Below are 15,052 nucleotides of genomic sequence, written 5' to 3'. Positions count from 1 at the left end.
GCACTGCTAATTAACCTGGCAGAAGAATTATAACTCTCTCTCAAGCTCCCTTATTGGTTTTGACCCTTTGATCTTTATCTTACAGATCGCTCATGCCTGCCCTTAGAAAGTCTATTACGTTGTGTTTACATGCCTTACATTCCTTTGGGTACTTGCTTACTATTTACAAGCTTTTTCACAAACATGTAAGTACATTTATAGAAATCCCTATAAATAATACTGAACATGTAGGTTTGAATAACTGTCTCCTGAAACAGAGGTGTATACTGTTCAAATCAAAAATGCTATTCATTCTAGGGATTAAAACTAGCAATTCTTGTCACTGACAATTAATCTGTTGAAAATGTGCGGTATATACTTTGATTATTCCATCAAAAAAAAAGTTTTTAAAAAATCTCTCTTTACTTTTACGAGATCCCAAGTCAACATCTTCACATTACTTGTTTTATCCGACCAAAAGCTCAAAAGCCAATTTAGAATAACTTTAAAAAGAGAAAAGCGGTGTTATTGTGATAATTTAGAAGCTGAAACCAGTGAATGTAAGGTATGTTTTCCTGTTCAGTTTTCCTGTTCAACCAAACCAATTAAACATTATTTAAACATTAAATCTGCTGTCCGTTTTAACTGATTTACTGACTTGTATTTTCAGCACATTATACTGTATATTACCATTATCATGAAGATATGTCACTTTACTTTTGTCTTACTGAATTACCAGTTTAGTCTACAAAGTGTCAGAAAATAGCCAAAAATGAAATTATTAATTATTAATTATTATTAAATTAAAACATTAAAAGTAAAAGTATTAAAGAAAATCAATACATCTTCACATTTCAGAAGGTAGAATGTTTTGTGAGTGTGCTAGTGAATTCTTTGCATTTATTTCTTAATAAATCATTAAATAATTGATTAATGTAATCTAAACTAAATGTTCCAGCACTTATACATACACTGCACTGTGTATTACCATAATCATGAATACACATCATTTCTCTCTTTCTTTATTCCCTCCCACTCTCTCTGTATAGCTCTCTGTGTTGAGTTTCTGTTGTGGCTGCCTCTGTGAATGTAAAAAACCATTGAGGGGGTGGACACAATAGCAAGTGAGAGAAAAAAAAAGTGAATGTACATTCAAATGCACACACCCCATTCCTCTCTGTCCCACTTCCAGCAGCACACCATGACCCACAGCCTGTCACATGACATGAATGCACCAACAGAAAACCAAACAGCGAGAAACCCTTTGACATTTTTCCAAGCTTCCTACAGGCCTCATTCCTCACCCACTGTATCAGACAATAAACAGCTCTGAAGAACAAGACTGAAAGAGAGCTGGACATACTCACACTCACACAGACAACAATGAATTCCCTGCAGACGCACACCCCCACCCCCCCACCCCATCAGCCACCCAGTAGTTACTGTTTACCACACAACTACTCCCACTCCAACACCACTCCACAGAGTCCCGGGTCAGCAGTTCAGTCTCCCATGAGGAGCAGCAGCGAGACAGCAGAAAAACAGAAAATGAGAGGGTTAGGAGGCAGTGAGCACAGCTGGAGATGCTTGAGTGAGACCTTGGACAATCAGCAGCAGGCAGCAGTTTGAAGGTGAAACTGAAAAGTGGGGCAAGGTGAGCGTTAAGAGGGGAATTTATCACCAGACTGAGAGTCATTTCCTATCAGGGAGACTCCCACCTTGTAGCTGAGGTGATCTCGGAATAATGTTTTTTGGGGATGGATGAAAAATGGAGAAAAGTCTGAAGTGTGACAAAAAAGCAAAGTGTAGATAAAGTTTTTCAAGAGGTATGTCACAGACATTGTTTTGCAAGTCAACAAGTAAGTCTCAGGTCTTGGATCTGGAGCCCAAAGTTAGGAACAAAGTCCTGTAAGTAAACTTTGTGTTTCGTTCGTTCGTTTGTGCTTGTGTTAAGATATCTCACCAGATTCACAAAGTCCTGGTAGCAGATTTTTCCATCAGCATTGCCATCAGCGAGGGCCAATAGGACTTCCAGTTTGTGGGGGTCAAGCTCAGAGCCATGTGTTGCCAGCAGGTCCCTGAAGCGCTCTGTACTGATGAAGCCCGAATTCTCTGGGTCATACTGCAAGTGAACACACACAGACAAAGCAAGATAAAACTTTATATATAAATAAATAATTAATAATATTTAGTCCACCTACTACATAATTATTATGGTTTAGTAGTAAATTCGTAATCTGTCCTATCAAAATAATATGGAAAAACTAAAACAAACAAACAACAAAAATAACAACAAAAAAACAGTAAAGTTAAAATGGTCCATGGTATTTTACAAGCACAACACACATGCAATGTATCAAGTGAGCATCAGATACAACTAAACATGTTGGAAGTTCATGAACGGTCAGTATCCCCCAGCACATAATTTTCTGCCAAACATCAAAAGCTCAAAAAAACCATCAGCAGTGGAGTGGTTTAGTCATAGTTTGAGAAAAAAAGCCATAATTGCTCCAAAATGGCCCGACTGTTGAGACGCGGCAGTAACTTTTAACAGCTCTGGTTTTCAAATGAAATGACACTGAGCACCACATTTAACCACAGGCTTTTTTGGCTTATTCACAGCCAGAACAGAGGAGGCATTCAAATGTATCTGAAAAACACCAGATATCCTGACAAAACCAAAAGAAATTTTAAAAAGATGGAAACTCAAAAGACCTTTGAAGCAGTGATTATTCAAGCACTTGAATGTGAAGAGAGCCCAACACTTTTCTCTAGCTTTGTTACAGCTGACGTCGTGGTCCCACACACTCTTTTCTTTCCTTTGCGCTTGATAGCTTGGGACTTCAAATCTTAAGTGGCAATTTAGAGTGAAACTGCCACTTAAAAAAATACAAATACAGAACAAAAATATGTACATTTTGTTTGTGTTTGACGTTCTAAGCCATATCCAAGACAGCCAGAGGCTATAAAAGAGGCTTGCTGATTGCTGGGAGTGAGTGAGCAAAGACACTTATGATAGCCGTCTCTGTTTCTAATGGAATAGACTGTCAGTAATTCTGCCTGGATTGCTAAAAGTCAAGCTGCCCTTGATCCCCTAAAACAAGGATAAAACAGAAAACGGTTGCAGCTGCAGCTGTGTGTCAGTATTTGTCTGTTCAACTGAGGACAAAGCGACCCAGAATATATGACAATCCAGGACTTGAATGTTTGATTTGAATGTCAGGTTGTTTGTGGCTGTAGACAGAAGACAGCTGCTATCTCTCCGTCTCTATGTGCCTGTGTGTGAGTGTGTATGCATATGTAACTGTGTGTCTTTGCGTATCGGCAAATGTTTGAGTGTTTTGAGTGTAACCACGCCTGTGTGTGTGTGTAAATATTGCGCATTCATGCATAAAGATGTGACATTCAAACAATATGAGCCGCCTGCCAGATTCAAACACCCCTGAACCAGAAATAGTGACCGTGTTCGTGCATGCATGCGCGCGTGTGTGTTAGAGTGTGTGTTTGCCATATGCCAGTGTTGGCAGTCGCTGAGTATAGCCAGGCTGGCAACAGGTGCTCTGTGGTCCACCAAATGACAACAGAGAGAAGAGATTTTTGGCTCTGCGTCGTGTTGTTTTTCTCCATGTTATCTAACAGTGATAAGGCAATTTTTATTCCCTGTCAAGGCCACAGTTGTCAGTACACTTTCCACTCAATGCCATCTTTGAGATATGGCTGTAATAATCACTTCTTTTCCAATATGTGATGAGAGATTATCTCCAAAATCATTTGTCTTTAGTAGATCACACTGTGGCAAGCAAGCTAATGCTGTATTAAGTATATTAAGCATTTGGAAGAGATATGACAGAGAGAGACTGCTCAGATGTGGGCAGATTAGAGTGGTTACTCACAGGAAGTCAACACCAGTCAGTTTTTTTGGAGGATGGACACCTGCCTCACTAACACCTCTAGCACTGTTCTCACAGGAACAAGCTGTAAGCAAGGATTCAAGAGGAAGAAGAGAAGGAATGACAGAAGAAATAGTTTGTCCCAAGTGCAAAACCCAAAAGTTAAGCCAAAGGTCATGTCTAAAATCACTCTATGTTTACTTATATAACAGACTATATTTATTATCTGCCACTTTGAGTGTCCTTCTCTCAGAGCAAAAAATATATCCCTTAACAACAATGAATTAAGTGTACATGCCTTGGACATTTCTAGTGCTTTCTGCTAATAATCCCACACGATGATGTATCACATCTTAGGGATGAAATATACCAGTGGTGTGACTCTACACCTCTCAGTGATGACGCAAATTGATGATGATTTGTTAAATGGTTGTCCAAAATCTAAATTTATTGCTCACCATAGCGTAAACTGCTAAGTGTAGAGGGGCAACTATTAGTCAATTCAACAATTAGTTGATCAAACGAGATTTTTAAAGAACAATTGCCAACTATTTTGGCAATTGGCTGATCATTTCAGTCATTTTTCAAGCAATGAAATGCAAAAACAAAATGCTATTTTCAGCTTTTCAGGTGCAAGGATGTGCATATCAGTGAAAAATCTTTGGGTTTGGACAGTTGGTTGCCCAGTATTCTGTAATTTTGAGGGGCATTTTTCATTATTTTTAGCATTTTATCTATCTAAATGAGTAATTGAGAAAAAAGAATTGGTAGATTAATCAAAAGTTGCAGTCCTGTCTGAGTATCTCTTGGTAAAGTGATTTCAGAAAAATGTGAAAAATGTGCTACTGTACCATGCTGCTATTTTTGGCAGGCAGTGTAAAGAACTGTTCTGAAATCTGTGACTGGTTCAGGTTGATTTTCAGTTTGAGCAAACTAAGCATAACATTTCCCCAGTAAGTAGTTGTACTTAGTAAGTAAGTTAATAAAATGTTGTCATTTGCCATTAAGTATGACATGTGTATGGTGGACAGCATGACGATTTAATGTAATCATGACTTTAATCTTTATACACAGTACTTCTTCCCACTTTATACTATAATGTATGTAGCTGGTGTGGGAGGTGTGACAGCAATGTGAATAACATCCTATTTTGGTGCAACCAGATCGAGCATTTTATGCATTCTGCTGTGTTTGGATAATAAAAAGCAAACTGGGATCATAGGTGGAAGCTCAGCAAGAAGTGAACTATTCATTTATGACAACCGGTCTGAATATGTGCCATCTGCTACATGGCATCTAACAGAAGAAGAGGAGGAGGAAGGAGGTGTTGCAGAAATAATTTATACACTCCTGGTAAACTGGAGAATATTGTTACAATGACAGCGCATTTTTTACAATAATATAATATAAATATAAGAACAAACTCCTGAACATGATTAAAGTTGCACTGCTGAGTCCAACAGACACACACCGTTCCCTTCCCTGGCATATGCACATCACACAAAAATGTCTCTCTATCCTAAACACACACACACACACACACACACACTCTCAATATATAAAATGTAAACTCTACTTTGCAGAAAGAACCAACCTTCTCTTGCAGTAAATCAGCCAGTTTCTGCCGAGGACATTTTGTCATGATGAAGTAACGTCAGCCACAGCCAGCCTCACCACACAATGTGTGAGCAAAACAATATGTTGTATGTGTGTGTGTGTATGTGTGTGTGTGTGTCATATTGTTTGTCCCAGACTGTGCAGGGTTATTTCCAACCAGGACTAAAGGATTACAGTCCAATCCAAGACCCTCAATACACACCTCCCCCATCTTTCTCTCTCTCTCACACACACACATGCACACACCCCTAAAACCCCAGTCATCCTCATCTCACCCTTCTTGCTCCGCCCCCACACAGAACACCCCCTTTTTCACCCTACATTCATCCACCTCTCCTCCACTTTCTCACTTCACTCTCTCCCTCTAAAGCAAACATACGAGTTTCCTCAGAAGAAAAATAAATACTTCAATAAATTTGCCTGTTATCTCTTCTACTGTCACTCCCAGATGCAGGCAACCATACATTATTTTCCTCACACACACACACACACACACACACACACACACACACACACACACACACACACACACACACACACACACACACACACTCCCTCGCTCCACTTTGCGACACCACAGGCTTCATAGTTGAGTGAGCACTCTCTGAAGTCAACAGGCTGGCTGCTGGGGTGGAGCTACAGAGGGACACACACTCAACAATGGGCCTCTGATGGCAATTTCATGCAAGGTTTACCCAATCCCTTCACTCCAATTAGTGATCATTTCCTTCTGATGCACCAGGAGGTGCATGCAGAGAGGGACATTATATATAGCTATAAGGACAACTTTCCATCCAAGATTCCTAAAGCTCTATAACAAAAAAGAAGCAAAAATTGCAATATGTTCTTGATTCATTTATAACCTGGCAGAAAATAGTGAAAAATCAAAAATCATGTTTTTTTTAACATCATTAATACTACACGAACATGTGAACAAAGAGTAATGGTAATGAAGTACTCACATACTAGTAAATATTTAGCTTGTCAGTGTAAGAATACTCACCATATTTGACTGAATCCCTGCACATTTTTCATTTTCATGACTATATTATTGTCTGTGCTCCGTACGGCTTGTTTTGCAAACAGCAAAGGGGGTGTGATGCAAATCCCTCAGATTAAAATAAGCATACACACACAAATCCTGCTACAGACATAATACCACAAAACATTCACGACCAACAACTCTCATATTGAGGGCATCTGAGCACCCTGGTGTCAGTGTGTGGAGGAGAAAAACAGCAGAGGGAGGGAGAGGGACAGCAGGCAGGAGGAGTAGAGGAGGGTGGGTTGGGGAAGTGGTACGGGGTGGGGTGGTGGTGTGGTGTGTGTGTGTGGGGGGGGGTTCAGATTGGACACAATGCAAGGCTTTTTGTCTTCAGCCTCATTTTCATAAAGCTGAATATTAAGGAAGCAGAGGGTAGGCAGTTTGTAAGGGTCAGGGAGTTTTCAAGTTTGAATAAGAGCCTGAAGAAATGAAGAAGCCTTCGCAAACATAAAATATACAAAAAGGCTACAGTGAAAAATAAACTCAAAACAACTCAAATTTTGATGAAATCTATCCCTCAGGTTGCCAGTCTAAGACCTCACAGCACATTTTTTTAAAAGTAGGCGGATATCATATTTTCTCACCATTATAACTGTTCTTAAAAATCTGGAAAAGCTTCTCTCACCTACTCTTACTACCATTGCACTTTTCAGTGATCTCAGCTGGCTCCATTCAGTCATATCAAGTGACCGAAAGGAAGCAAAAACAGAGACGTCATCTGCTTCACCTCAGGGGTTAATTACAGGATATTTACCACAAGCTGATAACTTGTTTTCCTGAGTTGCAACTGCCCATCAAATCCCTTAAAATTTCGAAAAACCTGACAGGAGGTTAACTGAGACTATTTGATCAACCTCACCACTGACTCTCAGCCCTGGCTGACTTCAGTGACATTTGACCCAGACTGATACGGGTCACTGTCCAGCAGCTTTGAACTGCTGAAGAGCTGTTGCCTGGAACGGTAAGCACAGACTAGAAGCGTGGGGCGTGAACGAAGAGAGACCTGAGTTAATTAAGAGAGACAGCGAGTAAGTCTATCCTATCCCTGTCTCCTAACAGCAAACTAGTGGCCAGGCTCAAATCCTCTTACACTTACATCACTGAATAACCTGTCATGTACTAAAAAACTGATGTAATCAATACTGATGTGATAATTATGCAGTTCATGCAAGTATGCAAGTATGTAGACAGAAAAATGTCTTTTTTTGAAGCCCAAGTGCTGCAGGTCCCACTTAACCGTGAGACAACATTATACTCTCATACGCATTTGGTTAAAATTCCTTGTAAATAAGCGCTGACTTTCTCCTCAATATCTGTCCAGTGTAATATCTCAAAAGCTAGTATGTGTTTCCAAAGTGACCTTTTTAGGAAATAAAAGAAAGAGCAAAAAAACAAACAAAAAAAATGAGTAGCTACATCAATGACAATAAACTTAAACAATAAACAATAAACTTTAAATAACTAAACTTAAACTAAAACCTTTGATAACAACATCATTAACATTTCATGCATGATACACAAGATACAACCTAGGTGCTATGCAGGAAGCAGCTCACACTGTACCATGCAATCATAAAATTTTGGCTTTGAATTGGCATGAAGTCATCCTGTCAGTCACTCTCCAGTCATTCTTTCACTCTCGGTTCTCCACTATGTAATAAACAGAAGTGCTGCGACACAAACTGACAGGGCAGGAAATTGAGTCTTTAGAATCTTAGAGAATAGAGTCTTATCCCCCATAAAGTTATCTAATTTCACACTGGAAAATAATACAGTTATACAGGTTAATATGGTAATAGGCATGAAGCAGCCATTCAGCACCATAACATGTGTGACCTGTCTCGTGGGAATGCAATGACCTGCAGGTTATCAGCAGGTGGGGCTTTTCCCTCATGGTTAACACCATTCTCTGCTATCTGTTAGGCTTCTTCATCAGGTAAAAATAATGTGAAAAGAGCCATTGAAGTTGTCAAGTACTGCAGGTTACCTGAAAGCCAAGGTATGTTGGTGGACAAGGACATGAAACAATAAACACACTGCATAAATACAAGAAAGGGCTGTTGCCTGAGGCGTCAGTGAAGATTTCCAATGTCACACTTTTTAATAATAACATCCTCCAAACTGAGGGAGCATAGAAGGCATGACCATGGTTATTCAGCATGGCAACACGCGTGACAGGACTGATGGAGGGTTCAATAACATGTAACCTAAGCAACAGATAGCCCTTGAGTTACTATGTGGATGTGATGATAGTGGCACAGAGGACAAAGGAGTGAGGATAGTAGTTTGTGTACATGATTTTGTGTGTGTGTGTGTGTGTGTGTGTGTGTGTGCATATGTGTGCAAGCAAATATTGTAGGTGGTTGTGAGGAGGGAGTGCCAAAAATAAACACAGTCTTTATGATCCAAGAGACTTACTTTTGTCAGCACAGTTTGATATTAACAAGCATCAGAGAGGAACGCAAACTCACTCTATCTGACCATGCATGCTTACATTTTCTGCACTACCATGTATATATACAGTATTTACATTACCCTATATGCTGTATTTGTCACTATATGCGTCACTATATTGTTACTGTTACCACATTACACATCTGCAAAACAGTCAACATAAATCATTCTAATTATTCTGCAAAGCTGTGTTCACCTTAAATATTAATTTAGGCTATGCTATTAAGCAAAGGAATGTTTTGCTCTATTACTGAATCTCTGTATGTTATTATTGCTATATTCTAGTTAAATAACTGGTATGGGAAAATCCAGACAGCATACAGCCTGTCCTGCAGTATAATTACTTACTATCCCCCCACAGAGTCAGACAGTGTGCACCACTGAGTTGTTGCTATTATAAGAACTGTGCAGTAAAAACAGCCTCTACCTGCTCGATCTGCTGACCCACAGACAAAACAAACTATTAGACACTGGTACATATTCTACAGTGCGTCAAACATCTTACTGAAACTTCAAACAATATGGCAACACTGTAGTATGCTAGTACTGTAGTATTTCAACTCAAACCTTGTAGAGAAAATAAAATCCTTTTACAGTAAAGATGGTCACGGCTTGAACATATTAAGCCTCTTTTAGATATTTTATTTTAAAACTGTCAATTCACTCCTATACAACTCCAACATCTAATTTAATTTCTACAACTGCATGAGGTGATTATCTGTTCCACCACACATAAAATCTGTTATATGCTATAAAAATGGACTAGCCAAGACAGAATAATTACCTGTAGCTGACATTATAACAGCCCATTTAATGAGCTGGCAGGGTTTTAATGGCTTTCCTTTTTCTCTTTAGTCATAAGGGTTCCCACACTGGACTGCAGGCTGTTGGTGTTCAAAACTCAATGATGCCCTTTAAAAATGCAAAGTGAGTAATGATAAGGCAATTTTTTGGCCAGACCAGCAGGTGTGAAAAATAACAATAGATATTTGTCACTGTAATTAATATTGTAATTAATGAATATTGTACATGTGTTCCAAATGGAATCAAAATTACTGAATAGCAGATAAAAAACTAAAATTGCCCAACCTCCCCCCAAGAAATAGAGTCTGTCCAAATGGGGATTTAGTGCCTTAGTTAGGGGTGGGAAGTAAAATGCTGGCAGGCAATTAGTAACCTGCAGGTTAACCAATTAATCAATCAGCACTGATTATTGAGGAGTTATGAGGTCTTCTTGATTTGGGAGGACATGAGGTTTCACACATACATGTTCACATCTCATCTACTCTTGACTATAGCAAACTAGACTTCCATAGTATTTCATCACACCTACACCTACAAAATGTGCACTTTTCATCATACAGTCCAGCATTTGAATAAAAGAAAAAAAATCATCACGTCATTTACACACACACACACACACACATTCACACACAAAAGAACACACATACACGGTTACTCAGCTTCCTGGTACTTCCTGAACACAAAGCCTGGGTATTCCCTTGATATGGAGCAATTAGCAGTTCTAATAAAAAGCCAGCCTCGTTAGAGTGGGAGAAGCTCATTAGTCTCTCTCGCTAATTACACTGAAGCACCAGGGAGGACACACGAGAGCAGGGGCATCTCATTCACTGGCCATCACTCGCACACACTCACTCACACACACTCCCACATAGCAGGTACAATAGAAACACACTAACACACACTCACCTTCTCATGTTAATCAGGCTTTTCAGACCATGCCCTTGACACCGAGGGTTTTTTCCTGTGTGATATCTTTCTTGTCTTTATCTCTGTCTTGTTCTTCTCTCTCTCTCTCTCTCTCTCCCACACACACACACACACACACTCTTTTGTCACATTATCTGACACAGCTGAAAGAGTACATTATCAGCACTATTGGTCACTGTAAGCTGGAAGATGCTCTGTGGTTTTGGGGTTTATCATTGGCCCCACCGGTGGGGCCCAGACTTGGTCTCATATAGGAGACTAGTTCAGGTTGAGTGGAGCCGACAGCTTGTCAGCGGGATGTGGCTCTGAATGGGAGGGCCAGGGTAGTGATGGAGAGGTGAAAAGTCAAACACTCAGACTGACAGCTGACATCACCCAGAAGACTGCAGTGTGGGGCAATCAGACATCATGGACATGGTTGGAAATCCTGATGTCAGTGAGGGCGGTATTGTGTGGTGTATGTCTGTGAGAGACAGCGCAAGGACGAGAGATTTGAAAATCCATCTTGTCTTGTTCTATTAAACTTCTCTCCAAACCAAAACAGGCCTTTTTTTTTACAGTTAGTCCACTACTTTGGTCTTGACCAAAATATCTCAACAACTATTAAATGAAATCTGGTACAGATATCCTTGGTGCTCAAAGGGTGAATCCCAATGACTTTTCATCATCACCAGTAGTTTTTATGTATTCAGGAAACTACATCTAGTAGATGAACCGGCACAAAATCCAACCATTCATAGTTTGCAGACGATGTATGATAATATCGTTGTGATTCTATAACTTTTCTTTTATCGCTACCATTAGGCTAGCATTTGTGGTTTTCTGTGAAATGTCTTGAAAACTACTGGTATGGACAGACATGAAATCTGGTTCTGACACTCATGCCCACCTCAAGATTAACTATAATAACTCTGGTCAAAATTTCAGTCTTTCCTTTGTTTAGTGTTAATTAACAAATGTTACCCTGCTAACACACTAAACTAGGATGATGCATATAATAAATATTATACCACCTTAACATCAACATTGTTAGCACTATCATTAGAATGTTAGCATTTAGGTCAAAGCACCACTGTGCCAAAGCACTGCATCATAAAGCTGCTAGAATGGCAGTAGACTCTTAGTCTTGTTTACTCCCAAAAATAGATTTTCCAAATGCTCTCCAGAGGATAAATCTGACAACTGCTGTGGTGCAGGAATTACTGTTTGTATTATCAAATTATTTTTTCTCTCATTCAGATGGAGAAAGACTTAATTGTGTATTCAGCTACATCCAAATATAAAAGTCACAATCAGCCATGGTTTAACCTGCTGGGACAAAACTACCTTTTTGATTGTTTTGGCATTTGAACATGGATCTTTGAAAAACAAGCTAAAAAAAACTGGTGGGGATGCAAGCTATTTTCATATGTAAGCACCACTTTCAGATTTTTTTGCCCAAGCTTAGTCTGCTGATGAACATTTTGTTTGAATACGAGAAAGATAATTATTTTCATTAATAGCAACTAATTTGAAAGAGATGCGAAGCCTTCCACACATAAGCCGACACAGCAGTCAGTGCAGTTGGTAAGAATAAAGTGCCACGCTCTCTGAGGTTGATCTGACATGAGAAGGTCTAATCTCTACCACGGTCTGTGTCTGACCTGACAGCTCCCGGCTCGGCCAGGCACTGATGCTGACGGGGTACCAGTCATTAGCCAGTGGGTTGTTTCGTTGGTCTCTGACAGAAAGAGAATTCAGAGTTACACAGACAAAAGCAGCACTGTTCAGAGGAAGGGGAGGAGAAGATGCAGGAATGGTGCAGCATTTAACGAAACAGACTCAAGAGGGAAACTGTTATTCTAATTATTTCTAAGAGGATAACACCTTTTCTCTGAACTGATGAAAAACGGTTGACTTGATTGACTTGTGTGACACTGAAAGTAGATGACCCTCTTCAGTCCAGCTGTCACTCAGAGTCTCATTCCTATTTTCAATTATATTATCATCAAAGCATTCAAATTGAACTTTTCCTGCATTCAGCTGGGAACAAATTTCCACCTGGGATGAACACAGATGGGCAGATCCAGTATCTCCGTGCTCCTCCCAGTCAGATCCCCCACTGGTGTCACTTGACAGCTGAGTGACACAGCGATAGCAGAGTGGGGCGGGATGCGGAAGGGAGGGACGTGATGAGCCGCCACGTTTTCACACCATTAATTATCCAGACATCACCTCTCCCGTCGCAGAGGATTTTGCGGGAAAAGGTCAGCCGTCTGGCTCGTATAAAGACCAGCTCGCCATGCATCTCACGGCCCCCCAGCCAGTGCTCTGCCCACGTCACACTTCAGAGACATGACTAATGCCTCAACAAGACTTCTAATGGCCCCCAAAATGCCACAGCAGTGCCTGTTAATGCAGCCATAAACAACACCTAGACTCCGAGGCTGAGGCCAAGGCCAAAGACGAATGAGGACCGAGAGGAGGGACTGGTGGGAGGATAGAGGAAGAGAGGTTGTGGACTTGGCAGAAAACAAGGAGTGAATAGCGTGACAGAAAAAAAAAGGCACTTGTTAAGGATTGAAAATCATTATTAAAAAGAGGAGGGGTTATAAATAGATGTGGTATACCTCAGCGTGATGCAGTGTGCACAGAGCTGGCATGTAAATGAAATGAACCACTCCTGCTGGCAGGTGGCAGGTAAAATTACTGCTTTTGATAGGATAACCTTCGGCTGGGCACAAACCGAGTCAATTAAGCAACAATCTGACATAGCATACATCAGCAAGATCAACAAGCCGAGAGAGGACCCCGCTTGTCCCAGCACAGCACTCTATTATAACCCACTTTCATTAAACAGCAGCTCCTCCACAATTTCTCACTCACTCTACTTTCTTTCCCTCGTTACTCATGTTTGAATAGGAGCAGTGTTTTCCCCCGGGAAACTCTGGTGAAAGACTGAGTGGGCAAGTGCTGCACAGAGCATGCACTCAAACTTGTTATTTCCCTGGCTTATTGTGCGAGGAGATGATTATTGTAGGACAGAGAGCAGACTGAATCCACTCTGCTTTGAAGTGGAGGAGACACAGGAAGGAGAAGAAGAAGAGAGACAAAAGATGAGGACTAATCACTAACAGGTGATGGCTGTGAAGCTTGGAACAGAACGCTTGGGAAGGACAAGAGGGGATGTGGCAAAATACTAGGTGTACTGTATAATCTAACAATAAGGAGCGACAACAGTACAAACTATAGCCAAACAAATAACCACAGATTTCAATCTACACTTATCTGACACATTCTCAGCAAAGATTTAGCATCATAAGCTTCTTAAAGGTAGCTTTGATGGCACATTATTTTATTGGATTCCATTGGTATCCAAACAGGTATTTCGTGTTTTACATCCACCCGTTATATGGGTATGTGTAGTGTAGCAGTAACAAAATTATTATTGCCCCAATTGGTTAAATGTTTTTTTGTTTTTTTGTTTTTTTTTAATTAAGATCTGCATTGACATCTTACCAATCACTATTCCACACACAGAACACTAGCACTATATAACTAATATCTAACTTAATCTAACAGGCTGCGACTGCTGTGAATGGTTACTAGAATGTGTGTTTTAAACAAACATAAAAACATACAGAGAGACAGGACCACATTTCATAGTTATGCAGGTTATATTAAACTTCCAGGGCACCCGGATATGCAAGCTAGCATCCGGGTACCCTGGAAGCTTCACATGGATGTGATTTGTTTTGGTCTTTAAGCTCTGAAGAAGGCACACATATGCCAAAACATCATCTTACGGAATAGAATCTGCATAACTGTCAAATGTGCTCCTGGGTTACTGCAAGTTTTTATTGCTGCCTACAGTCATCAAGATGTCTTGTGCCGTTGAGCAAACCTCCCTACAGTTTTGAGCATTAACTACATAATGTCATACATGTGTCAGTAGATTAGACTCTCATTTTGGTCATTTTCAAAATGAATACTCCGTCATAAAAATAATCCAGGCAAAATAAAGGCCAAGGGATACAACTAATATCTTAAAGATGTAGTGTCTCGCTTTCTTCAAAGCAGCCTGACAGTCCTGAAATGCAATGAATCCCACAGCTATCAGTGATGAGTGTAAACAGAAATGAAAGAGTCGAGGTGAAACATTGCTTTTCAGCCTGGTGTTACTATTAAATTTATGTCAACCACCAACCAAAAAGGAGGGTGGTGTTAGAGGGGCAAATGAGGCCTCAGTTAAGTCTTCCAGAGATCTATTTTCATTTGACACTTGCAGATAAGTTAGACCCACCAATCCACCTGATTTTCATGTTTTGAGAGAGAAACCACATAAATCCATGAAAAA

At 40.1% G+C, this 15,052-nt stretch overlaps 1 protein-coding gene across 5 annotated transcripts in view; it reads right to left on the bottom strand.

Moving 5' to 3' along the window:
• The window catches only part of rhbdl3 (rhomboid, veinlet-like 3 (Drosophila)), a 57,118-nt gene that overhangs the window by 22,933 nt on the left and 19,133 nt on the right, over nucleotides 1-15,052 (bottom strand). For 4 of the 5 annotated variants that reach the window (XM_018665173.2, XM_051070687.1, XM_018665174.2 and 1 more), the window contains one exon: nucleotides 1,943-2,101. In XM_018665173.2, the coding sequence (XP_018520689.1) occupies nucleotides 1,943-2,101 (159 nt within the window). Of the gene's footprint in view, nucleotides 1-1,942; nucleotides 2,102-5,463; nucleotides 5,856-15,052 lie in introns of those variants that run through there. The other variant, XM_018665176.2, reaches the window with a different exon arrangement.

The sequence above is a fragment of the Lates calcarifer genome, linkage group LG5 (genome assembly GCF_001640805.2).
Source record: "Lates calcarifer isolate ASB-BC8 linkage group LG5, TLL_Latcal_v3, whole genome shotgun sequence".
In the NCBI taxonomy this organism is placed as follows: Eukaryota; Metazoa; Chordata; class Actinopteri; family Centropomidae; genus Lates; species Lates calcarifer.
This window is presented reverse-complemented; position numbering and strand designations above follow the sequence as displayed.